The sequence below is a fragment of the Ovis aries genome, chromosome 3 (genome assembly GCF_016772045.2).
Source record: "Ovis aries strain OAR_USU_Benz2616 breed Rambouillet chromosome 3, ARS-UI_Ramb_v3.0, whole genome shotgun sequence".
Classification (NCBI taxonomy): Eukaryota; Metazoa; Chordata; class Mammalia; order Artiodactyla; family Bovidae; genus Ovis; species Ovis aries.
This window is the reverse complement of record NC_056056.1, coordinates 175,092,816-175,106,478: the sequence shown is the minus strand read 5'-3', so window position 1 is coordinate 175,106,478 and position 13,663 is coordinate 175,092,816. Positions and strand designations below refer to the sequence as shown.

The window sequence follows — 13,663 nt, the reverse complement described above, 5'->3', positions numbered from 1 at the left end:
GAAAGGATTGGGGGAGATTATTAGGAAAGGGATGCCTGGGAACGTGAGACAGAACCAGGGTCTATTTTAGAGGTAGGAGCAGCAGGACTGACTGTTGGAAGCTGTTTAGTAAAATGTTTGGCACATTGAACTATGTCAAACAGAACTGTGTTTATACCTCCTTGACACCAAGTTGGCCAGTTGGAAAGGGACACGCCTGGTCACTGTCACAGGCCTTTTGTATGCATGCAGGCAGTGATCACACCTTCTGCTGGTCACTGAAGGGGCCAGTGGCTTTGGCGTCCTTTAAGCACGTATCAGGCTTGTTGGAAGTGTGAGGCTCCGTGTTAATTTCCCTGTCAAAGTACTTTCCCTCTCTCCCCCTTAATTACCTCCCCCAAAACCTGCTCTGCCACCCCAACTTTTAAAATTAGAAAACCCGCTGCCCTCTCCGCTGGCCTGTCACTCTGTCATTTTTTGAGGCTGAGCCATGCATCTTGCGGCAGGTTTTCCAGTTTCCAGAGTTTATTGTTAATGAAAAGTGCACAACAGGCTGAAATCCCCAGCAGGAGCCAAGACCGCAGGGTGCAGCGAGGCCGGGAGACTTGGGAGCAGCCAGTTTTATCTGGCTGTTCTCTCTCCTCCTCCTCCCTGCCCTCCTGCTTCTCCCTTCTTTTTTTTTTATCAGAGAGGTTTGGCTGGACTTGAAGGAGCCAGAAAGGAACTGGAGGGGCCTGAGCTTCTACAGCCAGTGACAAGGTGTGGGAGGACAGGGGACCCAGGCCGGGCACGTTCCGGTTCGCTGAGTATGTCTGTGTGTCTGGCTCAGTGCTAGGTCCTGGGGTCCAATAGTATTGATACCAACAAGAATAACTAACATCACTGAGTGAAAAGGCAGGCCTTGTTATAAGCATTTAAAATACCTGATATCAATAAATCCTCCCAACAATTCTAGAAGTACGTACTGATATATTCACATTTTACCCTTTACTAAAATGAGGCACAGAGAGGGCAAGCAACTCTCCCAGAGTCAGATGGCAAGTAAGAGGCAGATCCAGAAATCTACTTAGGAGTGTCTGGTTCCAAAACTAGTTTTTACCTCTGTAAGTCTAGGCTCACAGTCTAGACAGAGGAAATAAACATGTAAGTCAGCAAATATATCTGCGAAGTTTGAAAGTACAGTAAGAGGTAGAAAGGAGGCAACCTGGATGCCATATTTGAGTTTATTTTTGCCTGGTGAGTTGGAGGGGCCCTGGTAGGTCAGACAGGTGGGAGTAAAGAAAGAAGGAAGAGCATGGAGATAGGAAACAGCAGTGTGTGTGTGTGTGTGTGTGTGTGTGTGTGTGTGTGTGTGATAGTGAGAAACAGTGAACAGGCTGGCATCAGTGGGCATAGGGGGCCGGACAGGGAGTGGCAGAAGCTGATGAGTTGGAGGGAGGTAGGCAGGTGTCTACCTGGGAAGGAGGGTCTTGGTTATCCTACAAACATTTTTATACTATATCCTTTGGGAGTGATGGATTTTAACACAATGATTATTTTGTTCTTGCTCAAAAGACATCATATGTGAAAGCCCCAAGCTTTCTGCTTATAAAGCAGCAGTGGAGTGGCTTTGGCTGAGGTGGAGCTGAGGATCTGGAGCCCGTCTTTCATGGCCTCCTCTGACCTGCCCCCATGGGCATCTGACTGCCTGGGACTCCTAGGTCAGTCTAGCAGAGTTTGAGCATCATTGATAGAGAATATCAGGGTTGAGCAGAGAGAAGCATTTAGTGCCATGCAGTGTTTTACTGTAACGGTCCAGAATGCATTTATGAAGTTTTGAGTCCCCTCATTTAATTTTAACCCCCTTGCCAAAAGGCGGTGAATGCTTGAGATACCTCAGTGAATAAAACAGCCCAGCCTACTTAACATTCTAATGGGACAGACAGAATAAATGCACAGATGTGTAACAGGGATAAGAAGGGCCCATAGGACCTGTCGGACCTGGGGGCCACATTTGGAAGCTTGGGTTTTGTTTTGAGTAAGATGGGGAGTCTGGAAGGTTTTGAGTAAAGAGGTGACAAGTTCAGCCACCCGTTTGGGGATCCAGGTAGCTGGTCCATATCCAGTGATTAATAAATGGTCCTTGTGTTTGTTATTCCCCATCATCCATCAACAAGGGAGATGCAGAAGTGGGAGGGGCTTGTGAGAAACGAACCTGGTGAGGGGGGTGGGGTCCTCAGAAGAGAGGCACTTATCCTGCAGCATTAGCAAGGCGAGTCCAGTCACAGCAGCGATGATGTCACTGTCCACCTGGCTGGGCAACTTGCCCGTCTCCTCGTCACGTTGATGGCCTGACTGGTCTGCCCCCTGTGCAGCGACATCTCCATCGTCGCCTCTCTCCACTGTGCTGTCTGCAGTCCTAAGTGAGCTTGGCGGTTAAACAGGCTGTTTGTGTGTCGCTCTTGCCCCCGCAGTGTTCGAGAACAAAGATAAGATTGTGATCATCATGGAGTACGCCAGCAAAGGGGAGCTGTACGACTACATCAGCGAGCGGCGGCGCCTCAGCGAGCGGGAGACCAGGCACTTCTTCCGGCAGATCGTCTCCGCCGTGCACTACTGTCACAAGGTATGGCCGCCCACCACCGCCTCCGCCGCAGGTGGTTTCCATGGCGCCACGCGATTCTGTTCATGTTATGAAGGTGACCTCTGTTCTTTGTAGTATCAGTTCAGTTCAGTTGCTCAGCCGTGTCCAACTCTTTGCAACTCCATGGACTGCAGCACGCCAGGCCTCCCTGTCCATCACCAACTCCTGGAGTTTGCTCAAACTCGTGTCCCTCTAGTCGGTGATGCCATTGTAGTAACTGTAGTATATACAGAGAATTTGTAAACTAGAAAGGAGGAAATCACCATCACCTTGAATCCCACAATCCAGGAATCACCCACTATTGACATGCTTGTTTGTTTCTTTCCAATCTTCTTCCCTCTACTCCTCACATTTATTAAAAACTTATTTAATAATTTTAGGTTTATAGGAGAGCTTCCATGAGAGTACAGAGTCCCCATGCACCACACTCAGTTTACCCTGATGCTAACATCTTACAGGATTGTTGTACACTCATTAAAACTGAGACACCCACATTCATATACAGTGATTAACAAAACTCTCTCGATTTTACTTGGGTTTCACCAGTTTTCCTACCAGTCACCTTTTTCCATTCCAGGATCCAATCCAGACACCACTTTGTATGCATTTTTACATTTCTGTCTTGCTACTTTTTTCACTTAGGATTTTAATTTAAACAAGTTCCTATGTTACTAAATATTCTCTATCATTATTGTGATTATTGGATGTTTAGATGTTCTAAGTTCTGGTTATTATAAATAATGATTGACATCTTTCTACATTAACCTTTTTTCTATCATTTGAATAACTGACTTGAGAGAAATTCCAGAACTGGAATTAGTAGACCATAGGTTCTGAACCTTTCTATGTCCTGGTTTCTTTCCCTTGCATAGGTTACATCCACATAGGTTATTTACAAGTGTGCGAGTGTGGGAAGTCACTTCAGTTGTGTCTGACCCTTTGTGACCCTATGGACCATAGCCCGCCAGCCTCCTCTGTCCATGGGATTCTCCAGGCAAGAATACTGGAGTGGGTTGCCATTCCTTCCTCCAGGGGATTGAACCCAAGTCCCTTAAGTCTCCTGCATTGGCAGGTGGGTTCTTTACCACTAGCGCCACCTGGGAAGCCAGGTCATGTACACACATGTACAGTTTATTGCAGCGCAACTAATGGGACGCACTCTTAATCCCCCCAGTTTAGCTACCCTTGTCCTCTGCAGAAGGGAGTGAAGTACACAGATAACTCCAAGCCGTACTTCACCCAATTATTATTTATCACTTTAGCCCTGATTTTCATCCCATTCATACTTTTCCACAGAACTGTCACACCTGGAACAGTCCCTCACTTTGAGGACTGTAGTGACTTGAATCCAGCATAGCCTCCAAACTAGAGTCAGTTTCTTCATTGAAGTGGTTGCAACACAGGGCCTTCTGGTTTGTTCAATATTCCAGTTAATTGAGAGTAACTCTGGGATGACCATCTTCTAATGATTTACAGTCTAAAATCCTTAACCCATGAACATTAGTTGACTTCTTAGCTGACTCAAAAGGCACTTATGATTCAGATTGTACAGTGTTTTGTATCTTATCATCATGCATTATCATAAAGCATCATAGATACTATTTTCATTATTTAAGAGTGTGAAACTTGGATTGTGTATGAATGGGGTTTCCATCTTATGAAAACTAGGAATGCAGCCGTGTAAACCAAACTACTGCCAATGCTTAAACAAAATCAGCCATCTTGTGATCTGTATCTTTTGTCCAGGAGCCCTGCTTTGTGCATTTCTGATTTCAGAACACATCCCTGAAGGTTTGAATTAGAAAGAGTGGTAGAAATACATGTTTTCAGCCTCTTCGGTCAGTGTTTTTGGAGAAACTAAGAATTGTCAAATGGAAAGGAAACTAAGCAATAAAGTACCAGCTGTGAACAGGCAGATTCTGAACTAAAGGAATCCTGAATGAAAGAGAATTCCTAGCCAGTTGGTTTGCCTAAGAAGGCAGCTTCAATTGCAAAGGTCTTTTATGCTGAATGATGTTAAAAACATCTCCCCGTCTGAGTAGCTGGTTCTTTCAGTTCCTCTTCTCTTTCCCTGCCCACCCACCCCCTTAAAAGATCATTGGGTTTTAAAAAGAATTGAACTGGACAGTTGTTACTGCTGTATAGACCAGCGGCCTATTGGTTAAGGATTTCTTTTCACTGTTCAACTGGCTGGCTTGCCTGTCACTGGGCTCAGCAGCCAGCCTCGCCAGTGTTTGCTTGAATGGAAAGGTCCTGCAGTATGGCAGTGGCCTGCTTTGGTCTCCTTGGCCTCTCCGCCTTTCACTCTTCACCCCACATTGAGTTTTGTCCAGCAGAGAGGGATTTCCAGAACCTTCCCTCCCAGCTGCTTAGGAAATAACCCTTGGAAGGGCTTCTGTTAACCTCAGGACAGTTGTGCATGGTTTTCTGGGTCCGAAAAGGTTGAACCCAGTGTTGGCGAGACAGGTAGACAGACAAGCCAGGTTGTGAGCCCTGCATTCTGAGCCGCCAGCAGGGAGATCTGCCTCTTCCCTGAGAATCGCCATCACAGACAGACGGTGTCTGCCCCTGCCTGGGACGATACTGCTTTCACACGGTGGAATGACATTCCCACAGAGAATCCCCCCGCTGTTTTACAGGCTCTGGGGGAGAATGGATTCCAGTCATTTTTCCCTTAACCACGCAGCAAGTGACTAATGCTCTCCTGTCGCTGGTGCTGGTCGCTGGCAGGGCACTTCATGACAGTGAGAGAGGCCCCCGAAGGATGGGGGCGAAGACCACCGGCGCTGGTGCACTTTAATCTGTCAAAGATTTTTCCCTTTGCTCACCTTCCTTCCCCTTCCTCCCTACTCCCCACATTTCTCCTTCAACCCAGCTGCTCCCATTCAGTTCCCTCCATGTCTTCTCATTTCAGAATGGTGTGGTCCACCGGGACTTGAAGCTGGAAAATATACTGCTCGATGACAACTGTAATATTAAGGTAAAGCACTTGCCTCGCTGATGGATGTGCCAGACCTGGGGATTGTAGCTGGTCGGGGGGCAGAGGGGTGGTGGTTAAACACTGCTCCAGGCTGCAGCCTACGAATAAGACAGCCACTTCCTTCCCTGGCTGGTGGGGTGGGGAGCATCACGAGGCTTGAGCCCTCAGTTCGGTTGAATTCATGCAACGAGCATTTATCGGTCTCCAACTCCATGTGAGACATTGTCCTAGGAGCTGACTTAAAATACCGCCCCTGCCCTTGGGAAGCTCATAGTCTGTAATGATCACTGTCAAAATACTTACAATAGCCCAGGGCATTTGTATGTCACATCATATTTGCCCGATATCACTTAAATAGAATCTTCACAACAGCCGTGTGAGATAGAGATTGTTATTTATATCATTTAACAGATAGGGAAACTCAGGCACAGAGATGTTAAATAACTGTCCTGAAATGACACAGTGGTAAGCAGCGGAGTTGGGGGTCTGAACCCACGTCTCTCTGATCCACTGAGCCCAAGTTCGAACCATTCTGCTGGGTTTGCCCGCAGGCCCCCACTTTTGTTATCTATCCCGGTCGCTCCTCTGTCACTCCCATCCCCTGTCTCCTGCTTCTCCCTTCACCCGCGCCCCCACCCCAGCTGTGGAACTGGGAAACTGAAATGCCGTTGGGAAAAGAACATACCAGCAAGTGATGGGGTTGACTCTTACGGGGAATATTATTGCTGGCTGCTGCTGGAGCTGGAGAAAGCTCTCCTGGCCAACAGGGTTCCAGTGCCTCCCGCAGAGCACTCCAAATGGCCTTTTGATCATGGCTACAAAATAAGCAAATGCAGTTTCAAAATAAACGGGAGCTCGCCGCATGGGTTTCATTATGAAATGGCCTTGGTACTCCCGGCACCAGGGGTCCCTCTCATTGGCTGCTGGTGACGTTAGTGCCTCATCCCTGGTCCCCAAACCAGGCATGGGAATGACCTTGCATCATCCCCTCCTTGGGTTGTTGCTCTCAGTTGGGGGAGTGCATCACCGGGAGACTATTTCCTTGCCGGGGAGGATGGAGTTGCCTTGCTGTTTGGATTCTGTTCGTGGATCATGGTGGCAACCATTAGTCACCCTAATTCCTATGAGAGGCCCCTGGAAGACACATCAGGGTGATCTCTCTCTCTCTCTCTTTTTTTTTTTTTTGGTGAGTGGTTGGCTGTGATCACATATTTCTCTGTAGTCCATAATGTAAGAAGGAAACAGTTGGTCAAATTAGTCTTTCTAGGAACAGGAAGTGAAATCTCAAGGTTTCTCCATTTCTGGCAAAGTGGTTGGATGATTCTCGAAGGAGCAGTGGCTGCAGGGTTAAAAAGAGTTCCATCTTGTGTGGTTTACTAGCTGCTTGACCTTAGGGGAGCCACTTAACCCTGTTTCCTCAGCCATAAAGCAGGGAGGTGGTAATGCCCACAGGCTTGTCTTGAGGACTGAACAAGATACTCTGTTTAGCTTTATCTGAGCACTGTTCAGTGAGTCAAAGTTAAGAAAAGCAGCTTTGGGGTTGGATGGCCTGGTTTTGTAATGCAGCTCTGCCCCTTGCTGACAGCAGTGTTTTAGAGGAATTGTTCATTTATCTGAACCTCAGTTTCCTCATCTGTCCAGTAGAGATGCCAGCCCATTTCTTCGGGGATTGTTGGTTATCTCTTCATTACCATGTGTCAGGCCCTGTGCCTAGTCCTGGACAATCCATGACAAATGTGAGGAATTTAGGCAGTCAAAGCTCTTAGCACTTGACTCTTCATATCCAAGGTACCTGCTGATAAGGCTGGCTGTCCAGGAGGAAGTTGAACAGGAAGTCAGCTGCACTGACGGCGCCTGGGGCTTGGCGGTCAGACCTCAGCTAGAGCACTGGGTTCTGCTCCAAGGGACACATTCTAAGGGTTTGTGTCTCCCACTCCGGCAACTTTCTCTGCAGGTTCTTCCTGCTGTCTGCTCCCAGAGCTCTCAAAACAAGACATAGTCTTTACAAGGCCTGGAATGCAAGCCTGTCATTCAGGGATTGGGTTCTGTGGTACAGCTTGACCTCCTGGTCCCATGATGTAGTCGCAGAAATGATAAGGTGCATAGCTTCCTATGGAGTCATAGAATTCCCCAATGGAGGAGAAGAATGGTTAGCATTCAGAAAGCAATTGTGCTGGGAACAATGGGCAGGAGGCCTGAGAGAATGGCTCATTTACATAAAGCAAAAGTGCAGTGATATAGGGCCTCTCAGCTCCCAGGACCAAGTCTTCCATCCAGGGTCCCTGACCATTATGTAGGGAAAAAGCAGATACATTAAATATTATGAAAATTGAGGTTTTGGTCCTTTTGCCTTAGGAGTCTTTAAGAATGTCTACTCCTGGCATTTACCAAGCTAAAATGCCTATGTTGAGAGTGAGAAGAGTGTGTGTGCGCTCAGTGTCCAACTGTTTGTGACCCCATGGATTGTAGCCCACCAGGCTTCTCTGTCCATAGAATTTCCCAGGCAAGAATACTGGAATGGGTTGCCATTTCCTCCTCTAGGGGATGTTCCTGACTCAGGATTGAACCCACTTCTCTTGAGCCTCCTGCATTGGCAGGCAGATTCTTTACCACTGCATCACCTGGGAAGCTATAACCTTCCCTTTCTCTGATGCTAACCCTTCCGTCTGCTTGTTCAAGGACTCCTAAAAGGATCTGAGAAACCTAGAGCTTGAAAGAGTCTTTAGGTCATTTTCTGACTGCTGTTTTAACCAATGGCCTACAAAGTCTGATTGCCTCAGTACATCACTGTATCTTTGTTTCCCTGGAAAGTGGCACAGAGCTTGTCACACAGTAGGTACTCTGAACTGTTGGATTTTGCAGCGAAGGGATGACAGCCAGGATTAGAATTCACATGTTTGACTTCCAGGAAGATTCTCTTTTCATCATCGCACACCCACTTCCAAGGTTTTTGAAAATGTGTTTCAGCTGCTGTTGATCTCTCTTCTGGCTGCATGTGCTCAGTTCTTCCTGACTCAGCATTTTGCTGGAAATGTATTTAGAAAGGGCACTCGTAGCAAAGACAGACAGACACATGGCTGCAAGCTGGCCTCCGAGTTCAAGAGATCCCATGTCATCAGTGTCTGGATGGGGCGGGGGGCGGGGGGCGGAAGGGGTGGAGGTGGGCATTGACCTTGAAGGTCTATTACCAGTCAGCAGAGTATGAGCAGCAGGTGCCTCTCAAAAGGTGGGTCCATCTTCTGTATTTCAAGGGTAAAGGGCCTTTGCCCAAGAAGCCTATAAAAATGTTACTGGTGGAAACTTGTCATGTGTTGTTGCAATTTTGGTGTGAGCCATAGCTCTTGTTTCATTCCTCTTCCCTTCCCTGCCTGATGTTGACTTGCAAAGAGCACATCTGGCGTTGGGAATTATTTATCTGGCCACTGCGCAAGGGTGCGGCTTCTAAAAATATTCACACAGTCAGTCGGCAGAAAGAATGAGAGCAATGTGCTTCTCTGGGTTGCATTCCATCCTCTGTGGAGAAGCATGTCTACCAAAATAGACACCCAGCATAGCATTAATTTGCAATTAATAAAAACGGGCCAGATTCGCATCCCACTCTCTGGGAGAATGGAATGCCGACAATTCCCATAGATGGCTCCTGTTAAAGTGCCTGACAATGAGAAGAGGGCCCGGCACCAGGGTCAACCGACCCCCAGGAAAGAGGGCTGGGAATTTGGTGAGCTCCCAGAGCTCAGAGAAGAAGGACGCAGGGGAAATGGCCCGTTGCCCCTGATGACAATGGAAACACCCGCTGCTTGCGGATAAGAGTGGCTCTGAATGGCCAGGGCTGAGTTGAAATGGAAGGCCCGAGGCTTAACAAGACCCGGATGGGCAGCTCAGGGTATAGGCCTCTGGGCTTTGATTATATGAATGTGAGGATGCTGCGTTCATGCATTCACACATCCATTCATTTGCTTATTCATTTGTCCACTTGTGTGTGTGTGTGGGTACATATATACCCATGAATGCCTGTATTCACTCCTCCATCCTTGCACTTATCCGTTCAGCAGATTGAACATCTCCCATGAGCACTACTTATTCGACCACAAGTATTTACTAAGTTGCTACCGTGTACCTGACGTGGTGCTAGATGCTGGGAATTTAATAGTGAACCAGATGGCCAGGTTCTTCTCTTCTCGGAGCTCAGGCTCTAGCAGTTGTTAAACTAGCTGTAGTAATAATGAGGCATGAGAAGGTTACGGAGGTGAATGAGGAAGGTAAGGTACCTGCCCTAATGGATTTAGAATTCCATTTGGGGTCACAAACAATAAACAAACACATCATGTAATTCTCTGGTGGTAATGAAAATCCATGCAGAGTGAGGCTGGAGGATGGGGGTGTTATTTTAGCTAGGGGCCAGTGGGGGTGGGGGCAGTCAGAGACGGCCCCTTGCAGAGAACTCAACTCAAATTCACTAGGCTTTTTGGCCTTTGTACACACAGTTCCCTCCACCTGGAATGCTATTCCTATTGATCTTTACCTACCCATCCTTAGAGTCTCACCTTCAAGTCCTCTTCTTCCAGAAAGCCTTCTTTGGTCCTTATCTTATCTCTTAGCAGGCCCAGATGGCTCTGCTGTGTGCATTATAGCACCGTTGTGACCTTCCTGTTAAAAGGAAGCAGTGGGTCTGAACTATGGGAGGATCAGAAAGCCATTGCTCTGGTTGTGGTGACTGAACTGGGTTTTGATGGATAAGTAGGAGTTCAATAGAAAGGAATATGATGACAGCCTTCCAAGGGGTGAAACAAAAAGTGTAAGTCTCTCAGTTGTGTCTGACTCCTTGTGACTCTTTACAGTCCATGCAATTCTCCAGGCCAGAATACTGCAGTGGGTAGCTGTTCTCTTCTCCAGGGGATCCTCCCAACCCAGAGATTGAATCCAGGTCTCCTGCACTGCAGGTGGATTCTTTACCAGCTGAGCCACCAGGGAAGCCCAATGTGATGATGACCTTCCAAGGGGAAGAAGCAGTAAACACAGGAATAGGGCACGTCATGGAGGCTAGACTAGGAAAGTAACCTTTTCTGAGCCCCTGCTAGAGGCCAGGACCCTGTGGCAGAGCTTCCACATGCCTTATTTCATTTGGTTCTGAGAATGCCTCCGTTAAGGTGAGTCTGATTACCACCATTTGACAGATGAGGCTCCCATAGCTGATAAGCAGTGGGGCTGGCTACCATCCTAAGGGCTGTTTGACTGTGAAGACCAGGCACCTGATAAATTCTCTAACTCTCCCACCCAAATTTGCTCTAAATCCCAGTGCATCCTCACACTTACAAGCGTTCTTGCTTCAGCTGCCTGACGTTGTGTGTAGGTGGCCTGCAGATAGCAGGCCCAGGGGGAAACCCTCCAAGTGCCGATGGTGGCTGTGGCCAGAGCAGCTGTATGGGGAAACCATGGTTGAACGCGCCTCCCTGAGAGGCTGCTTCATGGAGCTTCCTCAGATGGCTTGGGGTGCGTCATTTCCTGTCTGTCTCGGGAGGAGGTGTGATCTTAGAGCTTAAGATAGAAGCCAAGCCCACTTACTCCTGCTCACTGGTTCACTCCCTACCTTCACTCTGGGACAACTTGAGCAAGGCTGTCATGGGAAGAGCCACAGTAGTGAACTCCAGGTTCCAAGAGAGCTATGGAGTGTGTCTTCCTGAAGAGTGACACAGAGAGCCCATGTCCTCTTTACCCCCCGAGAGCCATAACTCCCCCTTATGTGGAGCTTTACAGCCAGCGCGGCTCTTCACCCACATCTCAGTCTAGCCACGTTCCTTCCCTTGGCCTCAGCTTCCTCATCTGCAAAATGGGGATAACAGTGGTACCTGGCACCTAGGGTTGGTGTGAGAATTTAGTATACATACCACTCACACAATGGCAACTGTTGTGTAGCAATGCTGCCATTATATGATTTTCTCATTTAGTCTGATTTTGCTTTTCACAACAGCATGTGGTTGGGGCTGTTGCCATTCCCTTTTCCAGCAAAGGAAACAGACTCAGTTGGAAGTAGTGATCGCTAATATTGACTGAAGGCCTGTTATGTATAAGGCATGGTTTAAGGCACTTACCTTCTACCAATTCATTTGATTTCATATCAGCCCTGTGAGGTAGGTTACATCGTAACCATCATCCTCTAACTTACGTTGAAGGAACCCAGGGTCAGAGTGGCTGATGTCCAGCAAGTCCCCTGAGGATCTTGTGACAGTGCAGACGCTGACACTGTAGGCTCTGGGTGGGGCCTGGGAGCCTCGGTTTCCAATGGGTTCCCAGCTGGTAGGTGGCAAGGCCAGGATTCGAGCTCAGACACTCAAACCCAGCATCCCTTGCTTTTCCCATCATGTGATGCAGCCTCTGTAAGGCTGGACATGCTTATTTTGGAAATGGATGTTAATCGTTTCTCTTGGCTCTTTGGTGGACTCTGAGCAAACAGTTGTTTAGTAAACCAAACTATTGGCATTATCCTAATGGCTGTAGTTAATGGAGTTGGCCAGTACTAGGGCTATTGCAGGGCTTTACATACATGTCTTTAATCCTCACAACAGCTTTAGAGGTGGGTTCTACTATTATTCCTGTTTTGCTGTTGAGGAAATTGGTGGCAGTTCCCACATCACCTGGCCGTGCCAAGTCTAAGGCTAGCTCCAGGTTCTTCTGGCTCCACAATCTCTGATCTGTCCAGTGCACGTCCTCTTAGTCACTGCAGTTACTGTCTGACTATAGCTTATGTTATCAACATCAACTTTCTTTCTCAGAGGTTAACCATCAGCAAGCCAGTACTTCCTTTTTCATTGGGTGAACTCCCAGGGATTACTCACAATAATCTTTAAAACAATGGTGGTAAAATGTATGTAACATAAAGTTTAGCATTTTTAGGTGTTCAGTTCAGTAGTGTTAAGTACATTCACATTGTTTTTCCACCACCACTTCCATCCACCTCCAGAACTTTTACATCTTCCCAAACTGAAACTCTGTTCCCATTCAACAGTAACTCCCCATTCCCACACCCCTGACCCTGCACTTCCATCCCCCACCCCGATCCTGGCATCCCCGCTTCTTGACGAACTTGACTCCTCTTAAGTACCTCACATAAGTGGAATCATGTAATATTTATCCATTTGTGTCTGGTTTGTTTCACTTAGGCAAATAGTGTTTTCAAGTTTCATCCATATTGTAGCAAGGCTAATTCTTTTGAAATGTGTATAATCATTTTCCAGTTTGTGTCTCTGATTTTGATCCAGCAGGGCACACCTTTAGAAAACAACAAAACTCCAGAAATTAAGGACATGAGCATTGACGTCTTTTTCAGAGTTCAGGCTGAATTGAACAGAGGTGGTTCTGAACAGGGCAGAGCAGCAGTCCATTAGCAGTACAAATGCAAAGTGGTTACCTTCCTCCAAAGCTTACCAGTGTGTCAGCAAAATACAACTTTGAAAGCAAAACCAGATGCCTCCTTGGTGGAGAGTCAGTCTCAATACACAACTGATGTTCTGCTACAGAGTCTTTCAGAACCCAGTGTTCACATGGGTCTTCTGTCTCTGATCTTCAGCAGAGATTCTTCTTTTTTAAATTGATTTTTACCCGAGTATAGTTGGTTTAGAAGCTTGTGTTAGTTTCTGCTGTCCAGCAAAATGAATCAGCCATACACCCCCTTCCTTTTGGACTTTGCATTCAGGTCACCACAGTGTACTGAGTGGAGTTCCCTGGGCTGTAAAGTGGTTCTTACTATTCTATACATTATCTTCTTAAGTCCTCTAACCATGTGCTTCACTTCCAGAGCAGGGGGCAGGACTAGCTCCATTATGACTTTTTCAGGTTGGAGCCATTTCTGGGATTCTTTTTTGTTTTATTATGTTTAAAACAATCATTTCCCCAAATCCCCAAATATCTTTTATTTCATTCTCTTTATGGATTTTCCCTTTTTCTAGTATCTTCTGTGCTATTTCACTTTCATATTTTTTTGAGTTCAATTCACTTAAAAAATCCTATGTATTTGAAAAAGAAACCTTACCTAATTACTTCCAAGGGAAAACCAGTATTGCTTTGAGTATAATGAAGCTAATCAA

The 13,663-nt window shown here is 46.9% G+C and overlaps 1 protein-coding gene across 1 annotated transcript in view; it reads left to right on the top strand.

Annotated features, from left to right (window-relative positions):
- NUAK1 (NUAK family kinase 1) overlaps window positions 1-13,663 on the top strand; it is a 73,144-nt gene that overhangs the window by 47,368 nt on the left and 12,113 nt on the right. Inside the window, exons 3-4 of the mRNA XM_027967685.3 lie at window positions 2,433-2,584; window positions 5,517-5,582. Coding sequence (XP_027823486.2) covers window positions 2,433-2,584; window positions 5,517-5,582 — 218 coding nt within the window. The remainder of the gene's footprint in view (window positions 1-2,432; window positions 2,585-5,516; window positions 5,583-13,663) is intronic.